Here is a 23780-nt window from a genome sequence, read left to right as displayed (position 1 = left end):
AGTATTTCAATGATAAAGACTTCGGCACATCACACAGACGCGATCTTGATAATACAAAAGGTCGTCCGTATAAGAATAGGATGAGAAAATCTTTTGTTCGGAAGTCGAAGGTTGATCTTTTGAAAGAACTTGTACTACCACATGACAAGGATGTTCGACGTCTTTTGTTAAAAGAGCATCATGTAGTTCCTTATGCTGACCATCCAGGCATCAATAAGACTTATAGGTTACTCAGTGCAACATACTACTGGCCTCAGATGAAAAGTGATGTCATCAAAATGGTTACATCTTGCTTATCTTGTCAACAAATGAAAGCAAGCCGACGACTTCCAGCAGGACTTCTTTAGCCTCTTCCAGTTCCAACTGAAAGATGGGAAAGTATTTCCATGGATTTCATTACAACACTACCACGATCCTCTAGAGGTAACACTCAGATTATGGTAATTGTTGATCGATTGTCCAAAATGGCACACTTTGTTGCTTGCAAAAGCAGTGCACAGGCTCCGGACATCGCCAAACTCTTCATACAACACATCTTCCGACACCATGGATTACCCAAGAATATCATATCCGACAGAGATCCTAAGTTTACCACTCACTTTTGGATTTCACTGTTCGAATCTTTGGGTACAACTCTACTGTTCAGTTCAGCCTACCACCCAAAATCAGATGGCCAGACTGAAAGAGTCAACCAAGTTCTGGAAGAAATGCTTCGACATTATATTCAGTCACGCCTAGCAACTTGGGAAGAGTATCTACCACTCCTTGAGTTTGCTTATAATAACTCTTTCCATAGTGCCATCAGCATGACTCCATTCCAAGCAGCTTATGGACACACTCCGATTGTACCAACGAATTTTGTACTTCAACATCGAGTGGCCCTAGCTGATCAAGTGGTTCAAGAAATGCAAGACATTCTACTCCAAGTCAGGGATCATATGCAAAAAGCGCAAGAGCGGTATCAACGGTCTGCCAACAAACATAGACGTCACCTGGAATCTGACACTGGTGACATGGTGCTATTATTTGTAGCCCCACATCGCTATAAGACGGTTAAGTCTGTGTTTCCTAAGTTGCGACCAAGATACTATGGACCTTTCCAGATCGTCAAGAAAAATTCACCTTTAAGTTACAAATTGGAATTACCACCATCATGGGGTAAAATCCATCCGACATTTCATATTTCTTGGCTAAAGACGTACATTCCAGGCGATGAAACAGTTCCTCTTGCAGGTGATTATGTCCCAGAAATCGAAGACGATTATGTTCTCCTTATTCCTGAGCATATTGTGGACCATCAACAGCGAGAGACTCGACATCGACTTATCACGGAATTCGTTGTTCTTTGGGGAGATCTGGACGACTCCGACGCTACTTGGCAATCTGATGAAGACTTACAGCAGTACCCTGACATTTTACAGCAGTATTTTCAGAATTTACCGTGATATTTTCTACATCAGCTCATTATCTCCTCAGGGTCTTATTTTGAGTGGGAGGGGATGTCACGATATGTGACGTATTCCTTTCTCTATACCCTAGACTTATGGATGGTTTGATGAATGGACACTCGTGGAAGGGTATGCCCTTTTGACGGGACACTTCCTATGAGGCACAACCCTTCACAAGAGACATTCTATTGAAGAGACACTCCTATTGTAATGTACCCTCTCATCAAGGGTCACACCCTTCACAAGGGGTACACACCTCTTCATGCACATACACTTTGGAGTACACACCTTTTCATGTGTGACTCTTCACTCTCTATATAAGAGAGGCCCAATTGTATGGATGACACTACAGCTACACTATAGACACTCAAGCAATACAATTATTCCTTGTTCTCTGCTATTTCAGTCTCCTTTCTGTTCCTTATCACATTTCTAAATATAGTAAATCTAGGATTTCTTACATAGGAGGGTTTTGTGTGACGATCTATCATAGTTACCAGGGAACGGCTTTCCGTCTTCCTGGAATGTGGGAACGCTGTTTCCAGGTGGATGGCAGTGCGGGAACGTCTGGGAGTGGGAAGGCTTGGGAAACATTTGTTTTGGCGCCGACAGGGTGCTTTAAGCCCTCTCCAACCACTCTCCACCCCCTTCCACTCAGCCACTCAGCCTCTCAACCCCCTCTCTCAAGCACTCAACCCACTCAGCCCCCTTTCTAAGCTCTCATCCACTCAGCCCACTCAGCTCCCTCTCTAAGCTCTTGGGCCTCAGCCCCTTCCACTCCCTTCTAAGCTCTCTCCTCACCCACTCAGCCCCTTCTCTCCATCTCCTCTCTCGAGTTTCATCCCTTTCTCTCCATCTTCTCTCTCAGCCCCTTCCTCTCCTCTCAGCCCCTGCTGAGTGCCTCTCCATCTCCTCTCTCAGCCCGTTCTCTCCATCTGCTCACCCACTCAGCCCCTTCCTACCCTCTCAGCCCTCTCAATGGTAGGCATTGACTCGGATTCGAAATCTGAGTGGTGGAATGAGGTGGATGACATCGTCAAGTACCCCAATGCAAAAGGAAGAGGAGCATGCATGTGGTTTTGCCGCTTTTGGAAGAAAGTGAAATCGGGAGAGGCAGATCGAGTGTGAGCTCATTTATGCAAAGTAAAGAATAAGGGCATTAATTGCTGCCCTAATGTTCCAAATCATGAGCACGCACACTTTGTGGCACTTGGAGAGAGGCTGGACATGAAGGCAAATCGACGACCTGCCGTTCTTGATCCTCGAGGTCGACCACCACCAGCCCCAAGTGCAGCAGCTGCTTCCGCTTCGATTACTGCCTCCTTCTTTGGGAGTAGAGCTTCATCGATACCTTCAAGGGCTACCACTTTAGGGGGGTTGAGAGTCGTACAGGCTAGCCTTATGGCCTCATGGCATCCTGGGAGGAGGGCACAGGAAGATGCAGCAGTGGGTCGATTCTTTTATGGAGCAGATGTACCTACAGCAAAGGCCCACAATGGTGAAGGAGATTGCAGCATTTGGTCCATCTTACACTTCCCCCTCTTGTGAGGCTTTGCGCACCACGATCTTGGCGATAGAGAAGACGGCCATAGAGCATGCTTTGGCTCCCATCAAAGACATATGGCTGAGATGCAGTGCCACATTGATGGGAGATGGATGGAGTGACACTAGGAGCCGCTCTATTTAGGGTAGGGGCCAGTTTTTTCATTAAAGTACTCGATAATTCGGAGGCAGGAAAGTCAGCCGAGAGGTTGGCAAGCATTTTGATGTAGGCCATTGAGTATGTTGGGGCACAGCAGGTCATCCGATTTGTTTTTGATGGTGAGAACTCCAATAGGGCAGCGGGGAGGATTCTTGAAGAGAAGTACCCTCATCTTACCTTACTGCTTGCATGGCACATGAGCTGAATAATCTCTTGAAGGATATTGGTACGTTGGATTGGGTGGAACCTACTTTTGAGCAGGGTAATCATGTTGTCTCTTTCATCACTTGCCACCACTACATCTCGGCTATTTTTCGCAAGATATCCCCAAAGAAGACTCTCTTGAAGTATTCTGACACACGCTTTGCATATCCTTTCATCATTGTGAAGTGTCTTTCTACGTTGAGAGCTCAATTGAGGCAGCTTGTTGTTTCCGTTGAGTGAGATGTATGGCGTGAACATAACTCTGCACGGGCTCAACGATGCAAGTCCATTGTCTTGGATGACATTTTTTGGCATGATGTTTGCCTCTTGCTTAAGGTTTCAAAGCCTATTATTTTGATGTTGAGGCTTGTTGATGGGTATAGTCCTTGCATTGATAGGATGATCGAGACCATTCAAGGTAAAGATAATTTATATGCTTGGAGGAAGGAGGAATTGAGGACTCTTACAACCTCTCGGTGGACGGAATATCATTCACCTTTGGAGGCTGCAGCCTTTGTTTTGGATCCGTAATTCCAAGGGAAGGGGCAAGAAACAGATAAGGAGGTGGTGCAAGGATGGGAGAAGATATTGAGACGACTTGTCACAAGTGCAGATGATAGGAGGAAGGTGCAGGAGGAGCTATCATATTATAGGCAAGGAAAAGGGCTGTTTGGATTGGAGGATGCACAAACTGATAGGTTCAAGATTTCCTCCACTCGGTGGTGAGGACTATGGGGCAGATACTAGGGTATGGCCTTTCGTATACTCAGCCAGGGGACTAGCTCTTCGTGTGTTGAGCGGTTGTGGAGTAATTTTGGAAACATTGCATCCAAAAAGAGGAACAGGCTTGGGGTTTAGAAGGCAAATGACCTTGTATTTGTTAATGCAAACTTGCGTTTGCTTAACAAGTTCAGGGAAGATTGACTCTTGAGCCATAGCTTGGATTCGACCAGATGAGGACTTTGAATCCGATAGTGATGCAGCAAAGCATGCTCCTGAGCATGAGAATGATGACTCCCAGGTCCAGGATGATGAGGCTCAGCATGATGAGGGAGAGGTCTCTGATACTATGCCACCTTCAGAGCATTAGGTGGCAGGCCTGACACTCTTTTTTTCTGTATACCATGTCCTTGACTCCAGAGTCTTGAGTCCTATTTTGTATTGAGGCATGGCCTCCTTTTCTTGTATTTTGCATATTATATGATCTATAGTAATTTGCAATTCTCTGGCTTAAAGCAATAAAGTTTATGCACATTGCAATTTGCGTTGATGTATGGTGAGGATGGCGAAGGGTAGGAGACACTGTATGGAAGATTTGTTTGGGGGGGGGGGGGGTAGAGAGGATGGGTGTCAGTTCTCTTCACAAACACATATCGAGTTGCTTGGTAAATTCATTTATTGCATATCATTATGTTGTGAAATTTCAAACTCTTTAAATTAGCATGCTTGCTAAAAGAATGCATATTTTTTCATACTGTGCAATTAGGTACTAGTTGGCTACGCTCTAGTGGACTTCCATTGAAAGGGTTATGGGCATTAGTGTCCCACAAAGTTGAGACGCATCACACATCTCTTCATGAGGACGTAAAGGCCTCATCCCACCCACGTACCCAAATATGGGACCATTCAAATACAGAGAATGCAGACTGGGTGTGGGCCTGTGAACATGAAAGAGTCAAATGGATATAGTAGGCCTAATAGGTCATGTGAGAAGGCCAACCAAACTCAAACTAACCCTAGACCGCCCTTTGAATAGAGCTAATTGCCAAAAACCTAAGGGTGAAAACATAAGTAAAATCAAAAACCTAAGGGTGAAAACATAAGTAAAATCGGAGTGGTATAGGTCACCCAAACGGAAATTTTAGTGAGGCAAATAAAGAGGGGTTGAAATAACCTTATCTGACAATTTCAGCATGCTGATGTGGCATGTTGGGGTGGCATGCTGACATGGCTTGCTGATGCGGTAGTCTGAATAATGTGGCATGCTGATGTGGTAGTCATGCTCTGTGGCATGGGACACATGGCAGCCCATGAGGTGGCACAAGGCACATGCCAGCCTATGGGGACATGTGGAAGGCCATCCATGAATCAGGGCACTACTTGTCACTGCAGGAACTGCAACACCCATGCAGCCCACCAAATTTCAAGGGGGCCAGCCCACCATGCCAAAATGGGCACAAATTCCAATGGTGCAAGATAGCCCCTCCTTACATCTACAAAAGAAACACTTTTCCCCCTTCAATTGCTCACATCTTCGCATCCCCTTGCTGCTGCAATCCAGACTCCTGCAACGACCCATTTCCAGCAGTCCTGCAGCAGCCATCTTCAGCAGCGGGAGCAGCCCCTGCAACAAGCACCTTTTGCTCTATTCAAGCACCAACAGCATGAGCATGCTTACTTGACAGTAGTCCTTATGATCATTTCTTTGCGTCTCTATCTTTTCTGTGCTGGGGACTTGCTATTCTTCTTTGTGTGTCTTTTTTTCATGGCTTCACCTGTGACCTGTGCATATTCTGCCTGTTTCCTTTTACAGCTCTGTGTACATATACACTTTGTGTGTATGGCATTCTGTTCTCTTTTATTTTTGGCAAGAAATTGGAGGCAGTAGCAATTGTTGTCTATTTGCAAGTTGCAATGTGGTCATGCTCAAATTTGTTGCATACACTGTTTTGGGCTCTGCACCTGCGCTTGTTTCCTGGGAAATTTGTGAACTGAGATATGCTGATTCTGGTGTAGGTTGATATTTTCCCAAAATTGTCTGCTTTCACATTGGAAAGCAAATTGTCCTTTCTGGTGAGGCCTGCACCTTGTGATTCTGATATGAATAACGTGGCTGCTCCATAATTCTTTCTTAGTAAGGGTCTAACCTGCAGGTTACATACCTCTGCAGGAGGTCTGTTCATCATGACAGGGGATGTGCTACCTTGTTTTGATTTCTCTCATTTAATCATACCTGAGGATGGAGCTTGTGTCGTGACCGTTCCTGCTGGACTTCATATTGCTGCAAACCATGGAGTTATTCTCCCATATTCGGTGGCTGAGAATTATGATTGTGATCCTGGGATTTCTATTTTGAGCCAAGAGCATAAGCTGGAGCAGGTTCTGGATTTGCTGCAAAAGCCAACTACTAGCAAGCTTCTGGACAGTGGTGCAGTACGCCCAGATGGCACAGTACTTCTTGATACTGGGATTTTTGCAGTTCGAGGAAATGCGTGGAGGGACTTAATGAAGCTTGCTGTTGAAGACCCAGACCCCGTTTTGTCACTTTTACATTTTAGAAAAGAAGTAAGCTTATTTTTCTGATGTAGAAAAAGTAATAGCTGATTATCTTGTCGGGAAAATCATGTTTGTTATGTTATGCCTCCAAATGATTGGCACTGAATAGTTTCCTGCCTCTCTTGAAGCTTTTACTTGGGGAGTCGAAGATTGGAGTGGCATATCAAATGGGTCGATCAAGTCAATGTATCTTTGTGTTGCTTTAACAATCTGGTTAATGTTAGAATTATAGATATAATTCAGCAATGACCAATGTAATATAATAAGCTAGTTAGGGGCACTTTTCCCTCTTTAAGAGGTTTTTCCCCCTAACCGCAGTTAGTTCACTAAGTATGGTTAGTGACTACTAAGGTTTTGTCACTAGGACAAAACCTTATCTCTCATTCATTGAGTTGTACTCTTCACACTCTACTATTGCAACTCAGCTTTCAGCTTCCAAGCTTCCAGCTCTCACTCTCTCTTGCTCTCTCTCACTCACCATCATCTCACATTTGGTATCAGAGCATTAGATCCAACCCCCTACGACTTCCCCGTTGAGCCCCAGCTGCAACTTAGCTTCGCTGCAACACATATCGTCTGTACAGTCCGTACGACTGTACGGAACATGCACATGGTTTCTGCACATCTGTACCTGCCGTACTGTTCCGCCGTACTGCTCTAGCTCCATCCGTACGTTCCGTACCTGCAGAGTCGAAATCAGCACCGTACTGTACCTGCGCGCCGTACAGATCTGCTCACCGTACATCGCCGTCCGTACTCCGTACAGCGCCGTACAAATCTGCTCACCGTACATCGCCGTCCGTACTCCGTATAGCGTCGTACAGATCTACTTGCCGTCCGTACTCCGTACAGCTCCAGTCGTCCATATTCCGTACATTCGTACGGTCATCCGTACAATGTACGAATTCCGTACCTGACAGTTCCGTACTGTCAGCTCACTGTCCATACACTTCTGTTGCAGGCCTTCTATGCAGAGTTTTACTTCTGCAGGTACTCGAGCAGTTAGTTTTTTTTTTGTTTGGGCAGGCTTTGTTTGCAGATAGCCATTGTTTGGCTCAGTTTTCTGGAAGAATTTGGGGCATTTTGTTTGTTGCAGACATTGCAATCATTGTGTAGTTTCGGAGCTACACTTGGAGCAAAAATTATAGATTTGGTCTGAAATTTGGGGCTTTCTGCTGAAGTTGCAAAATTTGGGGCTTTCAGTACTTTTGCCCCTTTCTGGTTGCAATTTCAAGCTCGAAATTTGGGGCTTTCAGTTCTGCAGTACAATTTCTTGAAGAAATTTGGGGATTTTGTGATTACACTGCAATTTTGTAGTAAAATTTGGGGCTTTTGCAGACAGAGCGAAATTCTTGCAACATTTGGGGCTTTTGATCAATTTGCCCCTTTCCGGTTGCAATTTCAGGCCTATTTTGGGGCTTTTGTGTTGGGAGAGCAATTTCTAGAGTTTTCAGTTCATACTGCCTTTCTTGGAGTGTTTTGCAGCACTTTTGGCAGATTCTAGAGAGTTTTTGATACTTGGACAGATTTCTGACAGTGCAAGTACAGAAATCTAAGTTGCATTTACAGCCCGTGCTTGGCTGTGTTTTTTGGGAGTTGTGCTTTTCATTCCCAGTAAGGGAATTCAGTTTTGTATCTGCTTCAATCTCTTTCTCAGATATGGCTCATCAAAATCAGAATGACTTCCAGTTGGGTGGTCTTTCACAAGAAGACAAGTTGGATGGTACCAACTACTCCCTCTGGAGTTTCATGGTACGCAATATTTTGATTTCTCGCAATTTATGGGATTATGTCAATGGGGATGAGATCCGACCAGCAGATATTGCACCTGCTACCCCTCCCTAGCAAGGAGGTGGAAGAGGTCGTGCATAGGGTGCAGCTGCAGGACAAGTTGTTGGTGCAGCTACAGTCACTACTCCAGAGCAGAAGAGATGGGATTCACGGGATGCCTTAGCTTTGTCATGCATCTCTCTTTCAGTGAAAAGATTTATCATTCCGCATATCCGGTCGTGTAAGACCTCCAGGGCAGCGTGGGATATTTTGGAAAGCATGTATGCAGCTCGGAATGATGCAAGGGTATCTTTCTTGAAAAGAGAGTTGAGTAATACACATATGGAAGAGGGTGACTCCATGTCAGTCCACCTCACAAAGCTACAGGATCTCAGAGAGCAATTGTTAAACATAGATGAAATTATTCCTGATTCAGAGATGATTACAACCACTCTGAATTCTCTTCCTGAGTCTTATCTCAGCTTTCATACCTCGCTGAACTTATCATTGAGGGGGTGTGCAAATCCTCTCACTTTTCATGAGTTGATAGGACTTCTGCTTCAGGAAGAGCAGACCAGGAAAAATTTGGCTCCTCGTGCAGGTGAACAAGCCATGCTCTCAAAGTTTAAATAAAAAACAAAGGGACAGGCAAAGACTTCAGTAAATCAGCCTTCCAGTGGGTCAGGACAGCCTTTACAAAAGGCTAAAAATGATGCAAGTAAGCCCAAGAAGAAGGGTTTTTGTCACTACTGCAAAAAGCCAAGTCATCACATAGCAGAATGCAGGAAAAGGCTTGCAAAAGAAAAGAAAAACAGCTCAGGTATGGCTGTTTCAGATTCAGCTCCTCATGCATCTGACAGTGGGGATGCTGCAGCCAACTTTGTTGGACAGGATTATGCCTTTTTATCTTGCATTTCAGATTCTAGGTTGGCTGTTCTAGATGCTCGGGATAGTATAGCCACTTGCAGTGATGATACATATGCATTTTTGACTTGTAGTTATGACTCTTCTACGGATGCATCTGCTTTCAGTGTCAATGAAACATTGAACACTTGGTATTTTGACAGCGGTGCATCCAAGCACATCACTTCTAGGAAGTGTCTTTTTACTTCCTTGCATCCACCTCCTGTTGGTAAGAAAGTCACTTGTGCCAACAACTCATCATATTCAGTACGTGGCACAGGAGATGTTGAGCTCACTGCCATTGACGGCTCAATTTTCAGACTTTCGGATGTCTTATATGTGCCTGGCATAACCAAAAATCTTCTTTCAGTGTCCACTCTTAACAGAGGTGGATTTCAGGTCATCTTTGAGGATGACAAATGTGCTGTCCGAGACAGGGAAGATGACTATGCCTTAAGGTTATCTGGTACTCTGCTGCGTGGGCTTTTTCAGCTTGATATTTTTGAGAAAAGAGCAGCCCATGCTCTTGCAGTTTCTACCCCTACAGTTGCCATGCAGAATGCAGAATATGGCATGCCAGATATGGCCACATGCATTACAACAGCTTGATGACACTTCAGAAGTTTTCCATGGTTGATGCATTGCCACCTCTTGAGATACCTCCTCCACATGCCTGTGAAGGGTGCATTTTAGGCAAGATGCATAGATTCCCCTTCAAGAAGGATGGTTCAGTTAAAGCTGTCCGCAAATTACAGCTTATACACAGTGATGTCTGTGGTCCCATGAGGACTCCATCGTTGGGTGGTCATCTCTACTTCGTTACATTTATTGATGATTACTCCAATTTGACTTGGGTTTATGGGCTGAAACACAAATCTGAAGTGTTCATAGTGTTCAAACACTTTGCAGCCGTGGTTGAAAATGAAACCGGACTCAAGATACAGGCATTGCGCACAGATAGAGGTGGGGAATACTTGTCTGCAGAATTTGATGCTTTTCTGAAAGGCAAGGGTATTGTGCATCAGCTCACAGTCAGGCTGACCCCTCAGCAAAATGGCAAAGCTGAGAGGAAAAATAGAACCCTCATGGAGATGGACAGATGTATGCTGAAAAGCAAACACATGCCTCACAAATTCTGGCTAGAGGGTTTGATGTGTGCCAATTACATTTTGAATCGGGCTCCCACTAAGGCTTTAAAAACAAAAACTCCTTATGAGGTCTGGAATGACAGGAAGCCTTCAGTGGATCACTTCCGAGTCTTTGGATGCCTTGCTTATGCTCATGTGCCAGTTGAATTTAGGCACAAATTGTCTGATAAAGCCATCAAATGCATATTTGTTGGATACAGTGCAGAAAGCAAGGGGTACCGTCTCTACAATCCTGCTACATGCAAGATCATAGTAAGTAGAGATGTGATATTTTCTGAAAATTCAGCTCACGCTCAGGCTGAATTTCAAATGCCTTCGTCTTCAGAGGATGTCTTTGAGGGGTTGCTACCCATTGCCTTGGGTTCCCCTGCTGATTTTTCTGATACAAATCAGAATTTATAGCAACCTCCAGATGCTTCAGTTTCGCCACAGGATGTCTTGCCCCCTCCACAGGCAGCGGAACAGGTGGTGCAGCAAGAAATTGCAGACATATATGCAGCAAAAACAGTCCCAAACTGGTTGTTACAGACTCTCAGGGAGAGTAAAATTGATGCTCCGTTATCTGGCAGGACTCGCAGTGCAGCAAGGCACATGGAAGGTGCTAATCCAGTGGAATCAGCATATGCAGGTACTCTCCTTGATGAGGAGGAGCCTGCCACATTCGAAGAGGCAAAGGACAATGTGCATTGGATGAATGCCATGCACGATGAGTTGCAGTCCATTGCAAAAAATCAGACTTGGGATGTTGTAGACTTGCCACAGGGTAAACATGCCATTGGCACATGATGGGTTTTCAAGGTCAAACGGAAGCCAGATGGCTCCATTGACAGATATAAGGCAAGGCTGGTTGCTAAAGGCTATGCTCAGAAAAAGGGCATAGATTATGAGGAGACATTCGCTCCTACATCCCGGATGACCACCATCCGATCAGTTATTGCAATGGCTGCACATTTTGAGTGGCATGTTCATCAGTTGGACATAAAAACAGCCTTCTTAAATGGAGACTTGCTGGAAGAGGTGTATGTCAAACAACCTCCGGGCTTTGAAATTACAGCAAATGCACTTCAAGTATGCAAGCTCAACAAAGCTTTATACGGGCTGAAACAGGCCCCTCGTGCCCCTCGTGCATGGTATGCCAAGATCCATGCCTTTTTGACCAGCAAGGGGCTGCACAATAGTCCTACTGAGAGCACCCTCTACATCAAGATGGATGGGGGGGAAATTTTAGTCATCCTTCTTTATGTCGATGACTTACTGCTCACAGGGTCCAATGAAGACAAAATTGCAGATTTCAAAGCTGATTTGCAGACCAACTTTGACATGTCAGATTTGGGGCTGCTTCACTTTTATTTGGGGATCCCGTTCTCTCATGAGAGACGTGGCACTGTTATGTCTCAGTCCAAGTATGTTCAGAAACTCTTGGACAGATTTAACATGCATGAGTGTAAGCCCATAGCCACTCCCATGGAGCCGGGGCTGAAACTCACAATGCATGATGCAGGAGAATTAGTTGATGCCACACTTTACAGTCAGGCTGTTGGATGCCTCATATATCTCTGCAACACTAGACCTGATATTCACTTTGCAGTATCTCAAGTGAGCAGGTACATGCACAGCCCAAAAACTATGCATTGGTAGGCAGTTAAGCGCATCTTCCGTTATTTGCAGGGCACAAAGTCTTTTGGCTTGCTATTTCCCAGGGGGGGTGACTTGCAGATGCATGCCTACAGTGATTGGGCTGGTGATTATGACACTAGACAGTCCACTAGTGGCAATTGTTTCTTTTTGGGTAAATCTTGCATTTCCTGGCTGAGCAAGAAACAATCTACAGTGGCTACCTCATCATGTGAAGCTGAGTACAGGGCAGCTTTCACAGCAACAGTTGAATGTGTCTGGCTATGACGTCTATTTGCTGATCTTCTTCTGTCTTTGGAGGGTCCTTCTCCAATTCTCACTGATAGTCAGAGTGCCATTGCAGTGGCAAAGAATCCAGTGTTTCATGCTCGCACGAAGCACATTGAGGTTCACTATCACTACGTCAGAGAGAAGTTGCATGCAGGAGAGATCAGTATGATCTTTGTGTCCACACATGACAACGTTGCAGATATTTTCACCAAAGCACTACCACGTGAAAAGTTTGAGGCATTTCACAGTGCCCTGAACTTATATCCGTTTGGTGATTGATCAGCCTTGTACATGACATTGGCACTGCAGGGGGGTGTTAGAATTATAGATATAATTCAGCAGTGACCAATGTAATATAAGAAGCTAGTTAGGGGCACTTTTTACTCTTTAAGAGGTTTTTCCCCCTAACTGCAGTTAGTTCACTAACTATGGTTAGTGACTACTAAGCTTTTGTCACTAGGACAAAACCTTATCTCATTCATTGAGTTGTACTCTTCACACTCTACTATTGCAACTCAGCTTTCAGCTTCCAAGCTTCCAGCTCTCACTCTCTCTTGCTCTCTCTCACTCACCATCATCTCACATTTGGTATCAAGAGTACAACTCAATGAATGAGAGATAAGGTTTTGTCCTAGTGACAAAACCTTAGTAGTCACTAACCATAGTTAGTGAACTAACTGCGGTTAGGGAAAAAAACCTCTTAAAGAGGGAAAAGTGCCCCTAACTAGCTTATTATATTACATTGGTCACTGCTGAATTATATCTATAATTCTAACAGTTAAATAAGGCAGTGAGGTGTTGGCATCGACTCACCGTTTTTTGTGTGGTAGCTTGTAGTATGTATATAAAGTCTTTTCATTTGTGCATTGGTTAATTTGGACCGTCTAAAATTGGTTTAAAAGATGGAGCTTTTGAGTCGGGGATTCCCTAAGAGTTGTTTTCTTATAAAAGTTCTCAAGAATAAGGAGCACAATTGCAGGTGCCGGATTCACCATTCAGCTGATCATGGTCAACATCTCTCTATGGACCTGCAAGGTTGCTTTCAGAAACTAGGTCAGGAATGTTGGATCAAAGGGATCTTCACAACTCTCCAATCTCTCATGGGTCTAGGGGTTGTCACACGTAGGGGTAGAAGGATCTCGAACTGTGCTTGCTCTCTACCCTGGTTTTGGTGAGTGTTGTGTGTTGATGAACTGGCCTATTATGTGGTGAATTTGGTTGGTTGGAGATTTCCTTTGAATACTTTGTGTGATTTTTGATCAGTGAATTTGATGTTTGGGATTTGGAGAGTAGACTGGTTTGTTACATCATGAAGATGACGACAAAGAAGTTGCAACTATCCGCTTGGTGCTGATAATGATTGTGGAAAAGTCTGTTTGTTGCTAACATTTGGAATTAGAGCTGGTGTGACATTGTGGTTGGGGGAAGCAACGTGAGGTTGCAGAGATGCAAGCAACAAATTTCTTCAATGATGAATTACAAAAAGAAAAGACTAGAAGCGGAACTGCTTTAGCATCATACTATGAGGGGAAGTCCTGATGGGACTTGAATCATTTGCCTGATCGCAAGAGTATAGATAGAAGAAGGATTTGTGTTACATTTTGGTATTACGCTCGCTTCACCTTAGGTTCACACAATTGAATTGGCTCGTTTGAAGAGGGATATGTACCACAACAGTGCCTAGAGACTCAATGATAGAAGGGTTGATTGCGTCCGATTTATATTTGAGCATTGTGAAGTTCTGGTGCCGAGTGGCTATATTAGTCCCTAAGAGACGTAGAGGCAGACACTTCATTCAATCTTTGCTGCATTGAGGCTCTTGCTTAAGCACGTATTTTTCCCTACACGTAGCAACAGGAGAAAGAGAGCATGATTCTGTACTACCAGCTCTGAATTGCGAGCAAGATCCTACCTCCATGTGTGCGCGTGCATGCACAAGAGCGTGTGTATAAATATAAATAAGTAAATAAGTCCTGTGTGTAGGCCATCTTCTCCTGGTCGTATTGATGCCCTCTGGGCCCTGGTATGTGCCATGTAGCTTTAGGTCACCTAGTACTTTTAGTGTCTTATGACACCTAGTACTAGTGGTACCACTAGGACACTAGGTTCTAGGGTTCTCTTTTATAGTACTTTGTACTTTCATTTTCATTACACTAGTTGATGTGACGGCTTCCACTTCTTGCTCCACTCTTGTGCATCCTTTTGCTTCCATGAGCCTACAGTGGTATCAGAGCACTTCCTTCCCAGACCTGCTCCCTACTCCTAGCTTCCTGCTTCCAACTCCAGCTCCAGCTCCCACACAACTGCGACGCGACCTCCTGACCTGCTGTCTGTACGATTCCGTACGGCACGTCAATCAACTGTCGGGGTATTTTTTTCTTTGTCCGTACAATTTCGTACGGCCGTCTGTACAGTGCGTCAAAACCTGTCCGTATAGTTTTCAATTTTCGTACACTTTTGTACTTCGGTGTTCGTACAGTTCCGTACCGGCCGTACTATTCCATACTGTTCGGAGCAGACATTGGAGCAGATCTGCAATTTTTTGCTGACATTTGGGGCTTTTGCATTTGGGCTTTGATTTTGCAGTTTTGGGGCTTTTGCAGGACATTGGCAAATTTGGGGTTTTATAGTTCATTTCCCTTCTTTTGGTTGACATTGGGTCAGATTGCAAGACATTGGGTCACATTTGCAAAATCTCAGCAAAATTTGGGGCTTTTCTGTATTTGCCCTCTTTTTGGCTTTTTTGCCCTCATTACATTTGGGGCTTTTGCCAAATTTGCTGATTTTTGCAGTGGTCATTGCCTGACACAGTCACATTTGGGTCAAATTTGATTTGGGCTGGAAATTTGCAGGACATTCACTTGCAAACATTTGCTGTCATTTTTGGACAGCCAGCTCTTTGTAGTGATAGCCTTGAGGCTTTTGTGTTTTCAGGTCTTTTCTTTTCAAGGTATCCCATTTGCAATGGCTGGCAACAATCATGATTTATTTGGCATTCTTCGTGAAGATGATAAGTTGGATGGCACCAATTAACAGATGTGGTCTTATCTCATGAAACATATTCTTGTTGCAAGGCATTTTTGGAACATTATTTCTGGAGTTGATCTGAGGCCAGCCGATGCTACAGTGGCTACTCCTACTGCTGGTATCTCTACAAAGGGTACTCCTCTTGATGCTTTATCCTCTAGCACCCCTGTTGCTGCTCCTCCAACTCAGAAGCAAACAAGATGGGATGCAAGAGATGCAAATGCACATTCCTGTATTGCTTTATCATGCAAGAGAATCATTATTCCACACATCCGGTCATGTAGGACAGCAAAGGATGCTTGGAACAAATTGGCTTCTCTTTATCAGATTCGCAATGAGGCACGTGTTGCATATTTAAGAAGGCAATTGCAGGAAGTCAGCATGAATGAAGGTGACTTTATGGATGGATACTTGACAAAGGTCAAGGACCTCATGGAACAACTTGCCAATATTGATGAGGTGGTGCCAAATACTCAGCTTGTCAGTACCACATTAAATGGGTTGCCAGATACATATCAAGGGTTTGCTACAACCCTTCGACTAGTGGCCATGGGTAATCCAGACCACTACTCCTTTGATCAGTTAGTCACTTTGCTTTTGCAGGAAGAGCAAAGTTGTGCTAATAGGCAAGCTACTATTCCTGATCATGCATTTGCTTCACAGCAGACAGGAAAAGGCAAGGCTTCCAAGCCTATGGGCAAGCCTAAATATGCGCCTAACAGTGGCAATTCCTCCAATGCATCTCAAAATATAGCAGATAAGTCAAAGAAAAAAAGATGCAACTATTGTTGCAAGCCAAGGCATGAAATTTCAGAATGTAGGAAGCACATTGCTTCGGAGAAAAAGAAAGCATGATTGACAGTCAATGCCTCACATGCAATTGAATCCCACGAGCCAGCAGATGCTTCACCACATGCACATGCTCTCCAGGATGATTGGGCATTGTCATGTCCACGGATTGGTATCTGACGTGTACTAGGTACACAGAACTAGCTCAGGTTAGCCTGGGGAGGCTTAGAGCTAGGCAGGCTTGATTCTCGGGTTGAGTGGCAAGGGTACGAACTATTTATAGGTCTTCGCTATTTTTGGCACCGGGGCCCGAGTCTATAAAAGAGGCCCAGGGGGTTCAGTTCTCAGTGTGCAGTTGGGAGCAAGTCTCGTTCCCAGGTGCTAGGTCTGATCCTGGATTGTGTCGCGGACGCGCGCCTGCATCTTAGCGTAGCCCAAGGCCCAGTGGCAGATCGAGGGCTTCACAACGCCACTTGGTGGTATGGGACACCAGGCTGGTTGGGATCTGATTGGGAGTTCGTGCCATTAGCTCAGCTCGTGGCTCGGAGGGGACATCTCCTGATTCGGGATCACATCCCGTAGATGTCACGGTTGGGTGGTGAGCAGCCTGCTCAGTTCTGATGTTGTGTGTGGTTGTTTTGCAGATCAGGGGTTTCGATCAGCTCCCATGCATCTGCCCTTGCCTACGTCAGCCCTGCACAGCTCCCGAAGCTTCTGTAACAGTCCGTACAGCTTCTGCAACAGCCGTACAGCTTGTACGGACTGTTTCGCCAGCCCCTGTACCTGCTGCTGCACCGAACAGTGACTGCGCCAGTACCTGCAGCCACCGTACGGCCTGCGTCAGCAGCCGTACAGGCCACGTCAGCAGACCGTACAGTTTCTACTGCAGCCTGCGCATCCGGTTTGCGGGTTCGGGGAGGCTCCGTGACTCTGGGTCTTCCGATTCGCCAGATTTCAGCATCTCCTTCCGTCAGCTTCATTCGGGACAGTTTTCTTCTGCTCCATCTTCCTCTGTGCTCCGTTTCAGTCAGTTATTTCTCTCCGTTTGTAATCAAATCAGATTTCAGCCATGTCTGATGCTCAAAATCCCGAGTTCACCATGGGAGAGCAGGACTTGGATTACACTCCAGTGGGAGAGGATGATCAGGGTCTCTATGACGACCTGATAACTAAGAAAGCCTTCAGTGAGTTTACGACTGCTCTTGATGGTAAATTTGAGCAGGTCAACGCTAATCAATCGGGGTTGACACAGCAACTCCAAGGGATACAAGCAACTCTGACTCTTCTGGCTAGCACGGTTCAGGCACTCACGCATGTGGATGCTATGGCTTCCGTGCTAGGCCCGAATATCACTCCGGATCCCTTTCCAGGTGACCAAAAATCAAGAACAAAGGAGGTAGTTGACACTTGGTTGCACAAGTGGCAAGTACACTGCCAATTTCACCCCTATCCAGATGAGAAAAAGATTCAGCTTGCAGCAGGGTTTATGTCAGGTAAAGCCTTGCTTTGGTGGAAAGAGCTTCAGCCTAAGCCTGATACTTGGACAGATTTTGAGGGCATCTTCAGGAAGGAGTTCCTGAAGAAGGAAGATGACTACGATATCGTCGGCAAGCTCAAGGCCCTCGATATGTCAAAATTGAATTTAACTTTTGAAGTTTATCTTCAAAGATTTAGGGATCTGCAAACCAGGGCCACTAAAATTGATCCTGTAACCTTGTTAGGTTTTTTCGTGGATGGTTTGCCAGACTCCTATAAGTTACAGATTAAGAACAACAAGTGCACAACATTGCAGGAGGCCATGACATATGCGCGCATATATGATGATACCATGGCCGGTACCAAGGCAACCACAGTTACCGAGACGAGCGGAAAAAATAAACGTAAGTTCTTTCAGCATGCAACTAGTATTGGGGAGACGAAGTCTACGGACAACGCCTCCAGGAAAAGCTTAACTCCTGCGAAGAATGGTAAGGCCCGTTTCCTTCGCACTCTCAGGCTCAAGAAAGAAGGCCGGTGTTTTTATTGCGAGGAGCGGGGCCACACAAAGAATGAGTGTCCTAAGCGGAAGAACCAAAAGTTGGTGCTAGGACCGAAGCTCCAGGCGGGTCCACGTACCGCAGCCAAGGGAGCCAACCAAGTCACGATGACAGGTATTTCAGTAAATGTCATTACCTGCCCCCTTTCTTGTAATTGTATCTTTAATACTTCGTTGTTTGGTTCCCATGATCTTTTCCGAGTTTATGGAGAAGTTAGGGACCAACAGGTTAACATTCTCTTTGATCCGGGCAGCTCTCACAATTTTGTTAATTACAAATTTGTGCAGAAGATGGGGCTGTCCACAGTACCTAGCGACCACACCTACGAGGTGCAGCTTCCAGCTGGGAAGCAGTTTTGGGATCGCAAGGTTGAAGCGCTTCCCATCCAGATTCAAGCCTACACAGGAGCTCTCACATGTTATGTTATGCATCTAGAGCATGTAGACTTGCTGATCGGGATAGAGTGGTTTAAAACGCACAATATCCAGATCGGATGGCATAGCTTTCTTTTGTAGACAAGGACACCCAATTTTGTATTCAGTGTGATAAGATTCCCCCTTCTCAGGGGCCTATTGTATCTGCGATGCAGCTTCGGAATATATTAAACAATTCTCATTATGATGTCTATCAGTGTGTTTTGATTCCACTTTCTTCATTTGTTGTTTCGGTAATTAACAAGAATGAATTAAGTGTGTTTGAACACCGAGAATTGAGAATGTTGTTAGATAATTTTAAAGACGTATTCCCAGCTCAACTGCCGGAAGGTTTACCTCCAGAACGGGCAGTAGATCATCGCATAGACTTAGTCCCAAGGGCTCAACCTATCAGTGTACCACCTTATAGGATGAGCCAGGTAGAGGAGGATGAGTTAGCTATCCAGCTTCAGGATTACCTGAATATGGGCTATGTCCGCCCAAGTAAATCACCTTGGGGTGCACCTGTCCTCTTAAGAAAGAAGAAAGATTCTTCCTGGAGAATGTGTATAGATTATAAACGATTAAATAAAGTTACAATTAAGAACCGCTATCCTTTACCTCGTTTTGATGATTTGATAGACCGTTTGGCCGGAGCGAAGTATTTCACTAAGATTGATTTGCGTACGGGTTATCATCAAATCCGTATCTATGCTGAACACATAGATAGGACCGCATTCCGCACTAGGTATGGTCATTACGAGTTTCTCGTATTACCTTTTGGTTTGACCAATGCTCCTGCTACTTTTCAGCAGATGATGAACGATTTGTTCAGGGATTTTCTGGGCAAATTTGTTGTCGTGTTCTTAGATGATATCTTGGTATATAGTAAAACGCTTGAGGATCATATAAAACACCTCCGGGTTGTCTTACTTGTTCTAAGACAGCATAAGCTTTATGCCAAGATGAGTAAATGTGACTTCTTTATGAAGGAGATCATTTACTTAGGACACAAGATTTCTTCTGAAGGTATTAGCATTGATCTGGATCGTATCCAGAAGGTTTTAGAATGGCCTATCTCTCAGACTGTGAAACAACTTCGTTCTTATTTACGATATTTCTTCGGAAGTCCGTGCGTGATTATTCACATATCACGGCACCTTTGACCAACATATTGAAAGGTCGTGGACGCAGGTCTACCCAACCGATGCCTTGGAATGATGCAATGAACAAGGCTTTTGAAACCTTGAAGTTTTCTATCAAGGAAGCACCCGTTCTTGCATTACCCGATCCTACCCGGCCTTATGTTTTAGAGGCCGATGCGAGTGATTATGCGATTGGGGCAGCTCTATTCCAAGAGGGCAGACCTGTAGCTTTTGAGAGTAAGAAGCTAGACGACACCCAGTATCGTTGGCCCACACTTGAGAAGGAACTTTATGCTGTAGTGTATGCTCTCAAGGTTTGGAGACACTACTTGTATGGTTCAAAGTTCCTTGTATTGACTGATCACCAGTCAATTAAGTATGTGTGTGATGGCTCAGAATTGAGAGGAAGGAAAGCTAGATGGGCAGAGTTAATGCAGGATTTTGATTTCGAAATACGTTATTGTAAGGGTTCGTTGAATAGTGTGGCGGATGCCTTAAGTCGAGTTAAGTTTGTAAATGCTTTGTCATTTACGGAAATATCCTCAGACCTATTTCAATCCTTGAGAGGGCTATACGCAACTGATAGTCATTTCAGTTCTTATTGGCAGAGAGTCCAGGATGGGAGCTCCATGGTTGACCAGGACTCAGGGATTGTGCCACCTAGGATACAGGCGGCGGGAGGTCAGTGGATGATTAGGAACGGCTTGCTGTTCCGAAATGAAAAGATTTGTGTGCCTGATATTCTGGACCTTAAATCCAAGATTCTCTGGGAGTGTCATGATGCTTCTAGTGCTGGACATCCGGGTATACATAGGAGTCTGTCTCTTGTGAAGCATACCTTTTATTAGCCTAAGATGTGTGCATTTATAGAGAACTATGTAGTAGGTTGCCGGGTTTGTCAGGTTACTAAGGCCGAACGCCTTAGAAGCGTGGGTTTGTTACAGCCATTACAGATTCCAGGTAATAAATGGGAAAGTATTTCCATGGATTTTATTACTGGTTTGCCTCGAACGCGCAAGGGTCATGACTCCATTTGGGTCATAGTCGACCGTTTGACAAAAATGGCTAGATTCTTACCTACTAGAACAACTATATCAGCTGTTCAGCTGGCTCACGAGTTTGTGGACCACTTGTTTAAGCTGTATGGTTTGCCATCTGACATAGTCAGTGACAGGGACTTAAAGTTTACAAGTAACTTTTGGACACTTGTATTTGAGAAGTTGGAAACTACTCTAAGTATGAGTTCCTCGGATCATGCACAATCCGATGGCAGTACAGAGAAGGTCAACCAGTTGGTTGAAGACATGCTTCGGGCATATGTATCTAAGAGACAGTCTTCATGGGAAGATTATCTACCCATGATTGAATTTGCTTACAACAGTGCAAAGCATTCTAGTACAGGTTACAGTCCTTTTATGCTTATGTACGGGTTTCAACCTAAGTCACCAGTTATGGTTGGATTAAAAGGGATTCAAAATGATGCTGCTAAGAACTTCTTGCTAGATATGCAGGAAATGTTGCAGTTTGCCAAGGAGTCTATTAGAAGTGCCCAAGATCGGGACAGATTTTATACTAATAGACATCGTTCACCCAGAGAGTTCTCTGAAGGAACGATGGTATATTTGAGAATTCCTAAGGAATCCAAGAGCCTAAGTACTGGTTTGGTTCCGAAATTATCCCCCAGATACTGTGGCCCATTCAAGATTATTAAAAGAATTGGACGAGTTGCATATAGACTAGAATTGCCTCCTGATGTTAAAGTACATCCAGTCTTTCATGTCAGTAGACTGAAAGAAGTATTGGGTGCAGATGATCAACTTGTTTCTCCTCATGAGATTATAGAAGTTACAGATTTGACTTTTATTCCTCACGAACCTGAATCTATTCTTGAATTTCGTGAAAGACAGATTCGAAATCGTACTATCACGGAATACAAGATTAAGTGGAAGGATCGTGTTGAGGAGGATGCAACATGGGAGACATTACAAAACCTCCAAAGAACATTTCCAGATTTCTTAGCGAACTCAGGAGTGAGTTTTCTTAGAGGAGGGGGAGTATGTCATGTGCACGGATTGGTATCTGACGTGTACTAGGCACACAGAACTAGCTCAGGTTAGCCTGGGGAGGCTTAGAGCTAGGCAGGCTTGATTCTCGGGTTGAGTGGCAAGGGTACGAACTATTTATAGGTCTTCGCTATTTTTGGCGCCGGGGCCCGAGTCTATAAAAGAGGCCCAGGGGGTTCAGTTCTCAGTGTGCAGTTGGGAGCAAGTCTCGTTCCCAGGTGCTAGGTCTGATCCTGGATTGTGTCGCGGACGCGCGCCTGCATCTTAGCGTAGCCCAAGGCCCAGTGGCAGATCCAGGGCTTCACAGCGCCACCTGGTGGTATGGGACACCAGGCTGGTTGGGATCTGATTGGGAGTTCGTGCCAGTAGCTCAGCTCGTGGCTCGGAGGGGACATCTCCTGATTCGGGATCACATCCCGTAGATGTCACGGTTGGGTGGTGAGCAGCCTGCTCAGTTCTGATGTTGTGTGTGGTTGTTTTGCAGATCAGGGGTTTCAGGAGTGCTGGGACGTGTCAGGCATGGGCTGTCCATTGCTCCTTTGATCCCTCCAAAGTTGATGCATTCTTTACTGCTAATGATGCTCAGTCTTGGTATTTTGATAGTGGTGCTTTCAAGCATGTCACATCTTGCAGACAGTTGTTTCATTCCTTAGCTAATGCACCGCGAGAGGGGACTATCACATGTGCTAATAATGCTTCCTATGCTGTAAAAGGAATTGGAGATGTGCAACTCACATCCATTTGAAGCCATCCTGTCACTTTGACAAATGTTCTTTTTGTGCCTGGAATTGAAGTCAACTTTATTTCAATTTCAGCAATTGCCACTTCAGGTTTTAGAGTGATTTTCGATGGATACAGATGCCTAGCATATGATCATCGTGATGACAATGCCATAGTTCTCACTGGCACTTTGCAAAAGGGGCTTTATCATCACTCAGTTGCACTTTCTATTGAAGCATTTGCTATTTCAGATTCACAGCTTGTTGAAACTCATCTTTGGCATCAGAGAATGGGTCATCTCAATTATAGAGCTCTTGCCAAGTTACATTCACAGGGCACGGCAAATGATGTACCTCAAACTCACACAGTTTCCAAACATGTGTGTGAGGGTTGTCTTTTGGGTAAGATGCATCGGTTTCCTTTTCAAAACAATTGTCCAAATTTCTCACAAAGGAAATTGCAGCTAGTGCACAGTGATGTCTGTGGCCCAATGAGGACAAATGTTGGGGGTACAAATATTTCATGACTCTAATTGATGACTTCACAAGATATTGCTGGATAATGCTTTAAAAGCCAAATCTGAAGTGTCTGAAGTGTTCTCATGCTTTGAGAGGTGGCTGAATATGGTTGAGAATGAATCAGGATGCAAGCTTGTCACCCTCAACACAGATAGGGGGGGAGAGTATATGTCAAAGGAGTTTGATGCATTTTTGTCTTCACGGGGCATTGTTCACTCATGCACAACTCCTTACACTCCTCAGCATAATCATGTTCCTGAAAGAAAGAATAGGTCCACTATGGAGATGGCCAGATGCATGCTTAAGGCCAAGTCCTTGCCCAATAAATTTTGGCTTGATGCAGTGATGTGTGCCAACTATGTGCTGAATAGATCACCTACAAGGGCATTTAGGACTGTTACACCTTATGAAGCATGGAAAGGCAGGAAGCCTTCACTTTCACACATGAGAGTTTTTGGGTCTCTTGCATATGTTCATGTACCATCTCAGCTAAGACATAAGCTTGATGATAAGGCAATCAAATGCATATTTATTGGTTACAGCCAGGAGAGCAGAGGGTATCGGTTATACCAACCAAATACTAGAAAGATTATTGTCAGTAGAGATGTAATCTTTGCTGAACATTCGGCTTCTCCTCTTGTGGACTGCAAAGCTAAACCAGAAGTTGACATGTTTGATGCCTTTGACTCTTGGTTACCTCTGCTTCCCTCAGA

The 23780-nt window shown here is 44.7% G+C and overlaps 1 protein-coding gene across 3 annotated transcripts in view; it reads left to right on the top strand.

Annotated features, from left to right (window-relative positions):
• Positions 1-23780, top strand: part of FKGP (L-fucokinase/GDP-L-fucose pyrophosphorylase) — a 67803-nt gene that overhangs the window by 35932 nt on the left and 8091 nt on the right. For 2 of the 3 annotated variants that reach the window (XR_015543249.1, XM_087394966.1), the window contains exon 3: positions 6245-6639. Coding sequence is in view for 2 of the 3 variants with exons in the window: in XM_087394966.1 (XP_087251092.1) it covers positions 6245-6639 (395 nt within the window). In the remaining variant the exon portion in view is untranslated. Of the gene's footprint in view, positions 1-6090; positions 6148-6244; positions 6640-23780 lie in introns of all 3 variants that reach the window. The other variant, XM_087394967.1, reaches the window with a different exon arrangement.

This window comes from Dipteris shenzhenensis, chromosome 23 (genome assembly GCF_047967505.1).
Source record: "Dipteris shenzhenensis isolate YYH24624 ecotype China chromosome 23, Dip_SZ_1.0, whole genome shotgun sequence".
NCBI lineage: Eukaryota > Viridiplantae > Streptophyta > Polypodiopsida > Gleicheniales > Dipteridaceae > Dipteris > Dipteris shenzhenensis.
The sequence above is the reverse complement of the archived record's forward strand: the minus strand, read 5'-3'. Positions and strand labels throughout refer to the sequence as shown.